The 16,456-nt window shown below is 24.7% G+C and overlaps 1 protein-coding gene across 1 annotated transcript in view; it reads right to left on the bottom strand.

The window, feature by feature from the left end:
- LOC122504658 (beta-1-syntrophin-like) overlaps positions 1-7,864 on the bottom strand; it is a 236,931-nt gene extending 229,067 nt beyond the window's left edge. Inside the window, exons 1-2 of the mRNA XM_043615856.1 lie at positions 7,846-7,864; positions 6,443-6,715 (exon numbers count right to left, since the gene is read on the bottom strand). Coding sequence (XP_043471791.1) covers positions 6,443-6,715; positions 7,846-7,864 — 292 coding nt within the window. The remainder of the gene's footprint in view (positions 1-6,442; positions 6,716-7,845) is intronic.
- Between the last annotated feature and the right edge of the window lie 8,592 nt (positions 7,865-16,456).

The raw sequence follows: 16,456 nt of genomic DNA, 5'->3' as shown, positions 1-16,456 counted from the left end.
TTTTTTGCAAAAATTCAATTATTTTTAAATAGAATTTTAATAACATTTCACGAATGAATACAATTATTTCCTAAAATTTTAGTAGAACCCTTCGAAACAATTCAATTACTTTTTTAAATGGTAAAATTCTTTGCAAAAATTCAATTATTTTGAAAAAAATTTCACGACAGAATTCAATTTTTTCTTAATTCGTTTTTAAAATTTGTCAAAAGAATTCAATTATTTTTAAAAAAATTTCAAGAAAGAATTCAATTTTTTTCTCTTAATTCGTTATTAAAATTATTCAAAAGAATTCACTTATTTTCTAAGAAATTTCTCAAAAGAATTTTATTTTTTTCTTAATTCGATATAAAATATTTCAAAAGAATTTTATTTTTTTCTTAATTCGATATAAAATATTTCAAAAGAATTCCATTTTTTCCTAAAATTTTAATAAAATCCTTCAAAACGGTCCAATTATTTTTTTAAATGGAAAATTCTTTGTAAAAATTCAATTATTTTCTAAAAGATTTCACGAAAGAATTACATTTTTTTCTTAATTCGATATAAAATTTAATAAAAATTCGTTGCAAGAATTCAACTATTTTCATAAATAATAAAACTCTTCACTGGACTTTAATTATTGAAATAAAAAGTGTAATAAAAATTCTTTACAAGAATTCAATTATTTTCCTAAATGATAAAATTCTTCACACGATTTCAATTATTTTTAATACAATTTTAAGTATATTCTTCGAAAAATATAATTATATTTAAAAACATTCAAAATTCAATTATTTTAGAAAATTCATGTTATAATACTTTTAATATTCAATTATTATGTAAAATTTTAACTGTAATTTATTTTTAAATTAATTTTTATTAGAAAATTCTACGAGAATTCAATTATTTAAAATACAAAAATAAATGATTTATTGAATAAACGAATGTTTTTCAAAATTGAATCCTCATAAAGAATTTTATCAACAAATTTTTAAATAATTGAATTTTTTCGAAGAATTTTAATTATGTTTTCAAGAATAATTACATTTTTCGAGGAATTCGATTTAAATTATATTAAAAATAATTGAAATTCTATGATGAGTTTTATTATTTATCAAAATAATTGAATCTCGGTAAAAAATTTTATTATTTATGAAAATAATTTAATGTTTGCTTTAAATTTTATCAATACTTTTTTTTAAGTAATTAAAATCTTTTGAAAAATTTTATTATAAAATAAATAAATAATAGATAATGAATATAATTGAATTGAGGAAATTTTTTGAAAATAATTGAAGTTTGGAGAAGAATTTTATTATTTTTAAAGGAGAATTGTAATTTTGACGTAACATTTTTAAAAATTTTTGGAACATAATTGAATTTCTGCGAAGAATTTTATTACTTTTGAAAATAAATTGAATTTCTGCAAATCATTTGTAATTTTTTCTAAATTCAATTTTTTTCAGTTCTGTAATAAAAATCCCTGACTTTTCCCTGATTTACCTGACCTATGACAACCCTGGAAATGTTAAAATATTTTTAAAATAAAAAACTTGCAGTATTTCTATGGAAACTCCATGTAAATTCCATGGAGAAGTTCCATGGAATTTTCAGGGTGTACTTCCATGAAATTTTTCGACGTGGAAAATATAATTAATAAAAATTAACTTAAGGTAATTAAAAATGAATCTTTAAAACATATCCCACCACCTAATTTCTTACAATTAAATGTAAAAAATAACTAACGCGACTGTAAAAAATTGATTTCCTTAGAAAAAAAGAGAATTGAAAAGTGCACTTTAAACTGGGTCTCGTTCCTGAAGAGTTGAATTAATGAAAGACGAATAGACTTTCCTTAATTCCCTGAAGGGTTTCCTTCCTTCTTTCTTCACCCTTTGCATAGTTGTTTCACAAGAGTCTTCGTTCCGTTTCATATCCTCCATCCCGAGAGTCTAACAGAGGACCAAAAAGAAAAAAAAATAGGAAAAGTGCGCCATTTTAAAAGAAAGAAAGAGAGTGTCGTTGGTGGGAGGTGAAACAGGTAAAAAAGAAAGAGAGAGAGGAATAGAGGAAAAAGTAAGAGTATAGAGAAAGAGTAGAGAAAGAGGAGACTTGGCAGGAAGAGGGTAAAGGTGGGTAAAGGTAAGGAAAGCAATCAGAGACGTGCTGTATCTTTCGAGAGTATCTCCTCTTCCATTCTTTCGTACATATGAACCTATTCACATTCAAAGTTGACGTGTTCGTGTAAACAAACCAACATACCTTCGCTTTTAGTTCTTTCCAACGAAGCATTCGCGACGTACGTGTACACCAAGTTTACTTTACAACTTTTCTGATATTTTTTAAATCAACATGTGACTTTTGATACCAACTCTTTCTCTCCCTTTCTCTCCTGGCTATCAGATAATATCACTACATTTCCGTCTCTGCAAAATGTTTATAATGAAATTTTCTTCTTTTCAAACGTGTCTCTCTATCGTTTAGTAAATAAGACGTATTTGAACTTTTGTAATTTTTGATATTTTTAATTTCTTCTTTTGTCGTACTATTGTACCATATATAACATATTTGCAATTAGACTACTTCTTTTTGCTTTAATCTCCTTTCACCCAGTGATGCAGAAAAATAAATTTTGAATTTTTTTTTATCAACTAGCCAAACTATCTATTGTTGCATTGCATTGCTTATTCTAAACAATTTGAAGTTATTTTGATTTACATATTATTTTTAAAGAAATAATAATCATTACACACGGAAAACAAGTTTTACTTAAAACAGCGATAAGTTTCTCTAGAATAGCGAAAGTATTAATTGAAGCACTGAATAATGTCGCTAATACAGTGAAATTTGTAGTATTTTAGGGTTAATATTTTTTCCCGTGCATTACGAAATAAAGAATTAAATTGACATTCGATTTTCTAAATTCAAAATATTTTGGTAAAGTTTATTTATATTTGGTAAAGTTTTAAAATGATTAATTTCTATGTTGAATTCGTATTCAACATAAAAATTAATCACTTTAAAACTTTACCAAATATAAATAAATTTTACCAAAATATTTTAAAACTTTACCAAATTCACCCCAAAAATCACTGAATCTGATAAATTAGAAGAAAGTCAGACAAACGATAATCTGATAAATTTTGTTAAATTACTATTGCTGCTGTTAAACTTAATTGTTGTACGAGGAAAATTGAATTTCGCAAAAATTGTTACATACCTATTTTATACTTTTATTTTCAAAATAATTTTAAAATCTATATTAATAATAATAATCGTTGTATTCCGGTAATCTGTTCGCAGTTTGAAGTTAGTTGTTGTTTGCTTTTTCGTAACGTAACTTTTTTAAAATAATTTTTCTTTTCAAATATTTTCAATTTTAAAATTAATCTATTGAAAATCATCGAACAACTTCTTTGAATTTTTTTTTATATAATGGAGTTTTTTAGAGGTGTGCAAAATTCGAATCGAGAGAAAATTCGACTCGAACTGCCAATTCGAAATTCGAAGATTCGAATTTCGAATTGCTCAACTCGACTCGGTTAACTTTCGATTCGAATTGGCAGTTCGAATCGAATTTTCTCTCGATTCGAATCGGCCAATTGATCGAATTGCTCGACTCGACTCGAGTTTCGAATTAATTCGGCCAATTCGAAAATCGAAGTTAGACTTTCGAATTGCTATGTAGTGTATGCAGTATGTTGTGTTTCGAATGGGCCGAATTATTCGAAAATCGAGTCGAGTCGAGCAATTCGAAATTCGAAACTTCGAATTGGCCGATTCGAATCGAGAGAAAATTCGATTCGAACTGCCAATTCGAATCGAAAGTTAACCGAGTCGAGTTGAGCAATTCGAAATTCGAACCTTCGAATTTCGAATTGACTAGTTCGAATCGAATTATCTCCGATTCGCATTTTCTGTTGTCGAGTCGATTAATGTTCGGTTCGACTCGATTAAATGCACACCTCTAGAGTTTTTCTAAAAATTTTAAAAATTATTTTATTTTATGAATCATTTCTTTCAAGTTTTTAAAATAATCGCAATTTGTTAATAATTTAAATTAAACATTTAATTATTGAATTTTATTAAAATTTTTGAAAATAATAATTGAATTCTTTTGAAAAATTTTACAACAAATTAAGAAAAAAATTGAAATCTTTCGTGAAAATTTTGCAAAGAATTTTACTATTTACAAATTGAAAAAAATTGAATTTTTTCGTGAAATTTTTTTGAAAATAATTAAATTTTTTCAAAAAATTTTACCATTGAAAAATATAATTGAATTTTTTCGAAGGATTTTATTAAAATTGAAAAAAAAATTGAATTCTTTCGTGAAATTTTTTAGAAAATAATTGAATTTTTGCAAAGAATTCTACTATTTACCAATTCAAAAAATTGAATTCTTTCTTGAAATTTTTTTGAAAATAATTGAATTTTTGCAAAGAACTTTACCATTTAAAAAAATAATTGAATTGTTTGGAACGGTTTTATTACAATTTTAGAAAATAATTGAATTCTTTTGAAATATTTTATATGGAATTAAGAAAAAAATTGAACTTTACCATTTAAAAAAATAAATTGAATTGTTTGAAACGATTTTATTACAATTTTAGAAAATAATTTAATTCTTTTGAAATTTTTTATATGGAATTAAGAAAAAAATTGAACTTTACCATTTAAAAAATAAATTGAATTGTTTGAAACGATTTTATTACAATTTTAGAAAATAATTGAATTCTTTTGAAATATTTTATATGGAATTAAGAAAAAAATTGAATTCTTTCGTAAAAATTTTTTTAGAAAATAATTGAATATGTGCAAAGAATTTGACCATTTAAAAAAAAATTGAATTCTTTCGTGAAAATTTTTAGAAAATAATTGAATTTTTACAATGAATTTTAATATTTACAAATTCAAAAAATTGAATTTTTCTTGAAATTCTTTTGAAAATAATTGAATTTTTGCACAGAACTTTACCATTTAAAAAAATAATTGAATTGTTTGGAACGGTTTTATTACAATTTTAGAAAATAATTGAATTCTTTTGTAATATTTTATATCGAATTAAGAAAAAAATTGAATTCTTTTGAAAAATTTTAATAACGAATTAAGAAAAGAATTGAATTCTTTCGTAAAATTCTTTTTGAAAATAATTGAATTTTTGCAAAAAATTTTTCTATTTATAAAAATTAATTTGAATTCTTACAAAGAATGTTATTATTTATGGAAATAATTGAATTCTTGCGAAGAATTTCATTTATTTTTGAAATTAATAAACAAAAATAATTCATTAGTAAATTAGTAATTTATTAGACTTTTTTTTAAGTTTCAATCTGATGTTATTCATTTTGTTTAAAATTCTAATAATTTTACTAGATTGGTCTCATTTTAAATAGCATTTATATTGATATAATTGATATTTCTTTGGAAAACAAAATATTTGTAGTAAAAATACTAACTGTAACTTTCATTAATTATTTCATTACAATTTGTAATATTGTCCATAATTTAATGTTAACATTATTTAAATATTAAGAATATAGATATTTGATGTAATATATTTTTAATTAAAAAAATTGACAATAAATTTTCTTTGATTTGTAGAATAGTTAAATAAAATTTATGTAATTTAGAAAATTGCTCAAATGGAATTTCTCTTAAATATAATATTTCGGAGAAATCAAAATTCGGCTAAAAAATAATTCTTTCAAATATTTTTTATTTAAAAATTCGTTTAAATGACATTTTGTTCAATAAAAATTCCAGTAAATGAAAATTTCGATAAATTAAAATTCGACGTAATGGAAATTCTGCCAAATAAAATTTTTATTTTGAAAAAATTTTGTTTTATAGAAATTTGTTTCAATGAAAATTATAGTAAATAAACATTCGCAGAAAGAAATTTCGGTGAAAGACAACTTCTGACATGTAAAATTCTGTCTTTCAAAAATAATAAAAAAATTGTTTGATAAAATAATAAGGACCTTAAATAGATGTAAATAAAATGTAAATAAATACATGAAAATTTATGTTTATAGAAATAAAGAACGTAAGTCTGTACAGCGTCAAGTCGATAGAAAGAGACAGCGAGAGTTCCTAACGTCCCCTCTTCTTTCTCTCTCTAGAGACGTAACCCGTGTAGAAAAATTTCTTGGCGCTAGCTAGCAGTGCTAGATACATGGTAAATTTACATGCAGTCTAGCGCTGCTAGCTAGCGCCACGAAATTTTTCTACACGGGAAGCGGGAAAAATACTGGACGCGCAGGCGCGTAGCGGCTGCGCGGACAGTTTTTTTCCCGCCAATTTTAGAAACCTCGATATTTTTAAAAAATTACTTAACTAAAATGAAAAAAATATTTTAATTAAATATTTAAGGGCAGGTGGGAGAAAAAATAGTTTCTAAAAAAAGAAAAAATGATTCAATAATAATTTCATTGGTAAATAATGATGGAAAACTTACCGGGATCCGCTGAAGGGTGCGATCTCGTCAGCCGGCACAGTTGTAGGGGAAGATAACGAGTGTCCGCTCTTGGAGGTGACTTCGGTGGTGGTGGGGTTGCACTTAGGAAACCGCGTTGCAATTCCCATCCCACTTCCTGTATGATCGAAGCCTTCCGGAAGTAGGGGGTCACTTCTCTCAAATATTTCACTGCAACAAGAACAAAGGGATTATTCACTTTTTTTACCTGATAAATTTTTCGCGTTTTAATGAATAACTCATTGCCTTCTCTAGCTTTCAAAAAAAAAAAGAAAAGAAGAAACGTCCATAAAGTATTTCCGATAAATAAATAATTTCAATGAATAAATAAATACATACCGCAAAGCTTATAGAATGATTCGACAAAAATAGAAAAAACGGAAACGGAATTTTTTTTCAATTTATGTGACGCTTTCCGGTTAAAGAGATCTTACGTCACATAGAATTTTAGGTTATGTTTAACCTTTAGAGTTATGGATAACCTCTAAAGGTTAAAAAAGTAATTGTACCAAGAGGCTTCACATATATTTACACGTAAAAATAATAAATATAAATGAAAAAAATTAAAATAAATAAAAAAAATAAAAAAATGATTATTAAAAATAAATCTGAATATTCGTTGTAATTTTGAATATCAAGACTTTATACCACCCAGAGTTATAAAGCTTCGAAGGCTTATATAAAGGTTATAACCCTGAAAAGATAGATTTAATATAAACGTTGAATTGGATTACATGGGTATAATAAATAATATAAAAAATCAGCTTTTACAACGATGAAAAAGCGTTTAATTAAAAGCGTTTGCGAGCAGAAGCGAAAATGGTGGATAAGTATAATAAGGATTACGAATAACGTGTTGATGAACGCAATATCTGCAATGCGGGGTAATTTCGAGAAAGATGCTTCACTACACACCCCTGGCTCTCTAGGTTTCCTTCTATACTCTATGAGCTATACTAATGGCGAGACCCCGGCTGCTACAAAATGTTGTTATGTGTGATAATTTCCTTCACTAAAGTAATTTCGCAGCGAATATTCCTAGCTTTTGAACTAATTCGTCGTGTGCGGATTATTATGTATCATCTCCAGGGATTTTCCCACGACCATATATGGAAATGGCACTTTATAATTTCACACGGATTATATTGCCTCCCCAAACTCCCCTTTTATCCCCATTCACCTCATATTCGAACCCAAGTTCTCTCTCTCTCTCTCTCTCTCTCTCTCTCTCTCTCTCTCTCTCTCTCTCTCTCTCTCTCTCTCTCTCTCTCTCTCTCTCTCTCTCTCTCTCACTCTCTCACTCTATATATACCTTTACTGTTTTTATATACCTTGTATCCATATATATATAATAAAATTACAACACTCGTTTCAATTTTAATAACCAGCAACAATATTTGCCATAGTTTTCAAAATTTACCTACTCTGCCTCTATATTAAATATATTATACCATCTACTTTATATTTTAATATTCCGATATCCAAGTACTTGGTATAAAATTACAACATTCCGTGTTAAAAGCTTTCGTTGGAAACTTAATGCGCAAGAGTTGTGGGGGGAAGTGGTGCGAAATGGGAATAGCTTTTTGTAATTGTCAGTTTCTGAAGATTCAGATGAATAAAACAATTCAAATCATGCTAAGAATTCTTTCTGGATATTTAAGTATAATAAGATGAGGATAATTCCGCAGAAAAGAAAAATCTTTCTAAGATGGGAAATTTGAGTTTTACTATTTTTTTGCTTAATTGTAAAGAATTAAATGTTTATTCAATTATTACTTTTTGTAACTTTAATAACAAAAATAAGTAAGTTTTATCGATGATTAATTAAAATCAAACTGTCAGTCTGACTAAATAGGGATCTATTAAGAATATTATAATTAATTAATTAATTAATTAATTAATTATATTATTATTAAGAATATTATCTATTATTATCTAAGAATCTGACGAATTTTAAGTAGAATAGATCAATGTTAAGTCGAACAATTTTTGTCGAAGCACTGCCTGACCAAATAGTGACCTATTCTACTTAAAAGCTATCGCCTTTAAGTAGAATAGGTGCCTATTTGGTCAGACAGTGCTTTGACAAAAATTTCTTTAGGAATTATAATCACAGTAAATCGTGAGGTATTAAAAAGTGTTGCAGATTAAATTAACACCAAAAAAGATTAAAATAATCAATTTTGGTGTTATTTTTTTTACAATGAATGAAATTTTAGTTTATTAAATTTTTTTATAACTATAAAACATGAAGATATCGATAACTCCGAGTCTTCGACTCGGAGTCATCGATTTCTTCATATTTTATAATAATTTAAGATGACCAAGTAATAAAATCATTATTTTATATTATATGAATATTATACTTCTTCCAAATTATTTTCATTATTTTAATTCAATTATTATTTTTAAAATTTTTTAACTACAATTTTACTTTATATCAATTATTTTTAATACTTTTCGAAAAAGTTCTTTGGCAATTTTCAAATCCATTTGTTTACAATGTTCAATTTCACGAAATTTCAATTATTCCTAAATTCTTTAACTAAATGCATATTAGAAAATAAAACCTTCAAATAAAATAAAAGAAAATTCAATTGAACTTTTTCAAAAAAATTAATTTCAAAATTCAATTATTTCTAAAAATTTATGCTTTATTGCTTTTAATATTCAATTATAATCAAAAATTTTCACTGAAATTCATTTTTATGAAATGAAAATCAATTTTTATTAGAAAATTCTACAAGAATTTAATTATTTAAATGCAAAAGTAAATAATTTATTGAATAATTGAATATTTCTCAAAATTCAATTCTAATCAAGAATTTTAGTAACAAATTTTTAAATAATTGAATTCTTTTGTCGTGGTTTATTAACCCGTTGCCTGTTTCCGACCCACGGGTGGGTCGTGAAAAAGTATGGCCATAACTGTTTCCGACCCACCCGTGGGTCGTGTTCACTATTACTCAAAATAAATATAATTTGTTTATAAATTGATAGACATTTTTCTTTATATCAATATTATAAGAAATTATAAGGGTCATTAATGATATTTTAGAAAGTAATTAAATAATTAGTTATAATTTAAATATATTATACTATTTGAAAAAGTATCAGATTCTGCTGGGCAGTTTGGGACAATCATGTTGTATTTTCCTCAAACAGTTAAGGGGTTAAAACTTGCATGAACATAATTACTTTTTTCAAGGAATTCAATTATAATTGTATGAAAAATAATTGAAACACAACGATGAGTTTTATTATTAGTAAAAATAATTGAATCCTTAAGAAGAATTTTATTACTCTTGAAAATAATTGAATTTCTGCAATAATTTCTAACTTCTCTAAAATTAAATCCTTTTCTAGTGTTTTTAACTAAAATTCTTCAATAAATTCATTACTTTTAATAATTTTTAAAAAAGTTCTTTGAGAATTTTCAAATTTATTCGTTTACAATTCAATTTTAAAAAATTTCAATTATTCGGAAATTCTGTAATTAAATATATATTGAAAAATAAAAACTTGAAATAATTTCAATAAAAATCCTATTAAACTTTTTAAAGAATTAATTCTACAGAATTGTTTGTCAAAAATATGAAAAATTAAGAATTCCAAGGATTTTAATTTAAAACTTTTTCAAAATTTAATTATTTTTAAAAATCTACGTTATAATGCTTTTAATATTTAATTATAATCTAAAATTTTTGACTGAAATTCATTTTTAAAACCCTTTTTTATTAGTAAATTCTACGAGAATTCAATTATTTAAATACAAAAATAAATAATTTATTAATTTCATGTTTCTTAAAATTAAATTCTCATAAAAAATGTTATCAACAAATTTTTTAAATCATTAAATTCTTTGGACGAATTTTAATAAAATTTTTAAGAATAATTACATTTTTCGAGGAATTTGATTAAAATTGGATTAAAAATAATTTAAATTATGCAATGAGTTTCATTATTTATGAGAATAATTGAATTCCTAAAAGAATTTTATTATTTATAAAAATAATTGAATCCCTGTAAAAAAGTTATTATTTATGAAAATAATTAAATTATTGCGAAGAAATTTATAAAAAAATTTGTAAATAATTCAATTTTTGCGTAGAATTTTATTCAAATTTTTTTTTAATAATGTAATTCTTTTGGAAAATTTTATTGAAATAGTAGATAGGTACTGAAAATCATTGAATTTTAGAAAACTTTTGAAAATAATTGAAATTTTGACAAAAATTTGATTAAAATTTTGTAAAATAATTGAATATCAGAGAAGAATTTTATTATTTATAAAGAGAATTGAAATTTTGACGAGAGTTTTTTTAAATTTTTGAACACAATTGAATTTAGTAAATATGTTACTAAGTTAGTTAGTAAATTAGTATTTAACTTACTATTCTCCCTGGAGAAGCTAAATTCGTTGAATTTTTACAAATCGTTGACTTTGGTGTTTTATTTAAAGTAAAATTTCATTTATAGTTAAAAATAACACCAAAATAGATTATTTGAATCCTTTCTGGTGTTAATTTAATCCTAGAGGGATTAAACTGTTGCAGATTATTTTAATCCATTCTGGTGTTATATTCTGCAAATATTTAAAAAGATAAATTCTAATTTTTCAAGTTTGTATTCAAACACCAAAAAATTAAAAATAGAAACTAATTATTTCGTTGAATAATATTTTGTCTCTGGTTGCATTAACTTTCAACTATATACACATACACACATAGGCACATGTACATGCTGTTTGAAGAGCAGGATAACTACATTATACCTCACATCTACAAGTTTTGCATCGTATACATTTTTGACAAAATTGCACAATTCACTTTGACAAAAAAAAGGATGAAAAGAGTTCTTCTGAAAAAGAAAGGAAGAAATAATCACATAAACTGTTGTGTATATATTAAAAATATATATATACACCTATGTATGTGTGAGGTACTAAAAAGTTCTCTTTTAACGGAAAATTGAAAAAGTATGTCACTGAAGTTCGCGACCTTTTTTTTCTGTTACCAATAAAAAAAAAATTGAAAGAGGGTAGTTTTTTCAGTTTAATATTAAAAAACTTAGGAAGAAGATTAAAAAAGAAAATTAAACATGAAATTACGAAAATATATTATTATCATCGATTATTTAAATTTTAAATATTGTTAAATAAAATTTGATTCGGAAAATTTTTAATTAATAATTAATGAAATATGGGTATAAAATTAAAATTATTAATTATTCAATTATAAAATAATCAATTATGAATATTAGAATAAATTTAACAAATGGTTCAATTATAAAATAATAAAATTATAAAATAAAATTATCAAATATTATTTTTAATTTAAAATAATTGTCTGACTGTAATTTACTTTTAATTCTCAAGAATTATATAACCAACGTGTCGAATTAAAATTAACTTGTTTTACTTGCACTACAGTTGCAAAGACTAGAAAACTCTTTGTCGGACTATATTTTGCTTTTACTACTTATTTTACTTATCAGACATTAAAACCAACATGTCTGACTAAAATTTACTTCTTCTACTCATTTCTACAATTTCAATTATTCTTACAATTTTTCTTTACTTTTATCAATTAAAAGCCATTTTTTCTGACTATACTTTACTTGTACTACTTAAATAACATATGTGACATTTGAACTAAAAAGGTCAGACTTAAATTTACTTGTTCTACTTGCGCTAAACTTACAAGGAATGGAAAACTTTTTGTCTGACTATAATTTACTTTTACTACTTGCATTCAATTATCCAGAATTTTAATCGTCATGTCTGACTAAAACATACTTTTTCTACTTGCACCGAAAATCAAAAATAAATAAATAGACTGACTATAATTTACTTTTACTACTTGCATTCAATTATCCAGAATTTTAATCACCATGTCTGACTAAAATATACTTTTTCTACTTGTACTGGAAATAAAAAATAAATAAATAGTCTGACTATAATTTACTTTTACTACTTGCATTCAATTATCCAGAATTTTAATCACCATGTCTGACTAAGATATACTTTTTCTACTTGTATCAAAAATAAATAAATAAATAAAAATAAAAAAGAAGACAATAAAAAATAAAAAACTTGTAATTTGTGTTAATTTCTTTTGTACAATTGACGATTAAAGAAAAATAAACGTTTCCCCTTTTTTCTAAACAGACTCAATTGCTTGGCGTATATATATATATAGAAAGAAAAATTCCGTCTCGTTTACAATAAAGTTAGTGGGGGAGAAAGGGAGAGAGAAAGAGATGAGAGAGGAGGGAGGTTCTGAAGATGCGCGCGTGATAGTTAAGATCTCGGAGGGTCGTTAAAGTCTAGCGGGAACGAGTTTCCGGGGGCCGTATGATTTTCACTGAAAACAGACTGCGTATCCGGTATACCCGCTCTATATATATATATACATAGTGAATCTATGCGTTCGCGCGAATAGGCCTTGCGTCGTAAAAAAAAGTGTCGTAAAACGTGATACCTTAGTACTAGGCGCGGGAAATAGGACCTAATACCAAAATCGATAGTAAATATTGATTGAAATCCCTCCTTTTTACAGTGTATGTTGAATATATATATATATATATATCGTTACACAATTCTTGGACTTGATTTCTTTTACGATCGTGAGAGAAGGTATTAAGGAGGATACGCTCATTTTGCGAATATATTTTTTTCATTTGAAACGTTCGCACTTCGCACAATTGAAAAACGATGAAAAAATATTTCATATAGTTGAAATATATATTATTTTTTATATTTATAATTTTATATTATTTTATATTTATATTATTTTAATATTTTTTATAAAAAAAGAAAGAAGACTAAAAAAAATTTCTAAAAAAAAGACTAAAAAAAGTTCTTTTTAACCTTCTTTTTTTTTAATTTTCTTTATTTTTCCAACACTAGGTCTGATTAAAAGCATTCTACAAGGAGGGGCAAAAAATTTGTCGCTGTGGCAGAAATGTCTTCTAACTACCTATGCGCCACAGAAATCTCCAAGCACATCCTCGCTTTCTCTTTAGTACAGCAAATCAATTTGCCACGTTTGCAAGTTTTCTTTTGCTAACACACTCAAAGCTCATTAGACACTTGCGGATACTCTTTCGCATGTATTTGTCTGTCTTTTTTGTACTAATTTTCCATCGATGCATTTTTTATTTCTATTTTTTTGTTTTTGTTAATATATTTATTTTTATTTACAATTTTTAAAGTCAAAGTCCAAATCAAAATTAAAGTAAACGTCAAAGTCAAAATCGAATCTGACGTCACTGTCAAATTACAAAATCGCACCTCTGTTGCCAAAACCATTTTTATTATCAATTTGTATATATAGTAAATAATTAATAAAAATAAAATCAAAAATCAAAAAATTAAATTTTTAAAAAAATAGAAATATTAATATTAATAGTTAATTTATCGTAATTATGATCTATTTTTGGTAAACAAAATGTCTTTTTTTTAAATTCAGGTGTGCGTTCACGTAACTTTCACTTTCACTCAAAAAATTTTCACTTTTAAATCCACTGAAAATATTTTCAATTTTATCAAAGAAATTTTCACTTTTACGCAAAAACTTTCACTTTCACTCATAAAATTTGCACTTTAACGCAAAAAATGTTCATCTCCACTCGAAAAATTCTCACTTTCGATCAAAACATTTTAAATTTCACCCAAAATATTTTCACTTTCACCAAAAAAATTTTAACTTTTACTGTCAGTTGAAAAATTTTCACTTTTAATGTCACCCAAAATTCTTTCACTTTCTATGAAAGAATTTCCACTTAGAATTTCACTCAAAGAATTTTCACTACAAAAAGATTCTTAATTTCAATTTTACCAACAAATTTTCATTTTCAATTTCACCCAAAATATTTTAACTTTCAATTTTACAACAAATATTTTCACTTTCACTCAAAAAGTTTTTTAAATTTGAATTTAACGCAAAATATTTTCACTTTAAAATCAAATTTTTTTTGAACTTTCACTTTCAATAAAAACAATAATTCCACATACAATTTCACAGAAAATTTTTTTATCGAAAGTTAAATGTTTTTTGGCCAAATTAAAAGTGAGAATTTTTTTAGTGGAAATAAAAATTTTTTAAGTAAAAGCAAAAATTTTTTGTTTGAAAATGAAAATATTTTAGTTATAATTTAAAGTGAAAGTCTTTTTCGCGAAAGTGAAAATAAAATATTTGTTGGTAAAGTTTGAAAATTTTTTGAATGAAATGAAAATGAAATGTGAAAATTTTTTGAGTGAAAGTGAAAGTTACGTGAATGCACCCCAGAGCAATACTTTTCTCCAGAGAATAGAGAACTATACGGAAATATCTTTTCACACAATAAAAAATAAAAGCGTTGAGAATAATTTACTCCAGTCAGCGCATTGAAATAAAATGTAATTAAAATACCAATCAGGAAAGAAGCTTAAATTTAGAAAGGAAAACAAAAATAACGGTGTGGCATTGATAAGATAATTTTAATTCAAATTAATTAAAGTGAATTGCAATTTATAAGGTTGTAAAAAAAAAGAATTTTAAAATAAAACAATTCGAAATAATGGAGAGAGAAAAGTTGGAAAAGAATTTGTAATTAAATTGTTAATTTAATTGTGGTTTAGTTTCTAATTGTAAACTGTTGCGAAATTAGATAATATTCCATGGAATATTTTCTAAAAATTACAAGTTCCTAGAAAATTAAGTTTGTCTTTTAATTTTCACATCGCTTAACCTAAATTAGCGTTTTAATCCGAATTTTTTATTTTAATTTTCAATTTTAATTTTCAATTGCAAAAATTAATTACAAAAGTAAAGAGAAAATTTCCCACCTCTAAAGCAAAGGAAATTCATTTGTGAAATACAATTCTGTAACAATTTAAAAATAGCATTTAAGTGTCTTGAAAAAGTTTTACAATCGTAATATAAATTTGCAAATTTTATTTTATCAGTTTAATAAAAAAACTTTTTTAATTTAAAAAATCTTTTTTTTTTGAAAACTAAACGAATTTTTGTTAAAGAGTTTAACGTTACGAAAGTTATATAAAGTTGTACCTACAATAAAGAGAAACTGTTAAAAATGTTTCTTTTTTCCCGCTGTACTTTTTTTCTGTATTCGACAAACGTCAAAATGCAGGTAAAAAAGAACGGAAAAAAAATTCATCAAAGCCGTTATAGTCTGGTAATTTCAATTTTTTGAAATAGTGGCAATAAACTTAGTGAAAATTTTAAAAATGAAACAAAAATATATTTTCAGTGAAAAGTTTTGCGGAAAAGGAATTAAAATCTAAAATTGAACTCAATAAGAGTTATATAACAATTTATTTTTTATAAATGAATTTCCTGTCATACGGAATAAATTGTTAAAGAATTCGCCCGTTTTATTTAATTATTTTAAAAAAAAAATCTGTCTTTATTCATTTCCTGAATGAAAAAGTCATGAAGAAGAGACAATTAATTTTCAGAATATTCTAAAAATTTAAATTCATAATTGAATGAATTGAAAATATTTTATGAAGCTTGAAAATATTTCCGTCTCATAGAAATGTCATTTTTGTTACTGAATTCAAAATAATTGCGTACAATTTTAACTTGTCAGAAAATAAATTTTTTTTTTAAATGAATGATGATAAATTTTTAGAGATATGCCAATAATTATAAATTTTGTAAATATTTTATTTGTGTCAGAAAATAAATTTCTTTTCAATTGAGTAAAAGGAAAAGGAATGTGATGAGTGATTAAAAAAAAACTTTTTTTTTTTTTTTGTTAAAAAGAAAGCAATAACTATAGCTTACTGAACGATATCAAATTTCCGTGCAATTTCAATATGAAATCGTCTTCATACTGCAAAGAGCATTCAATCTTTATGTAAAGAGAGATTGTAGAGAGATACTGGAAGACCAGACGTTGCACCGGATATTAAAAATATCTTTCGTGGTCATTGGTTGAAGATCGACTTCCACTCTACTTGTCTTTTCTTTCTCGAGAAAAATA

Source organism: Leptopilina heterotoma, unplaced genomic scaffold (assembly GCF_015476425.1).
Source record: "Leptopilina heterotoma isolate Lh14 unplaced genomic scaffold, ASM1547642v1 Lhet_111, whole genome shotgun sequence".
In the NCBI taxonomy this organism is placed as follows: Eukaryota; Metazoa; Arthropoda; class Insecta; order Hymenoptera; family Figitidae; genus Leptopilina; species Leptopilina heterotoma.
The sequence above is the reverse complement of the archived record's forward strand: the minus strand, read 5'-3'. Positions and strand labels throughout refer to the sequence as shown.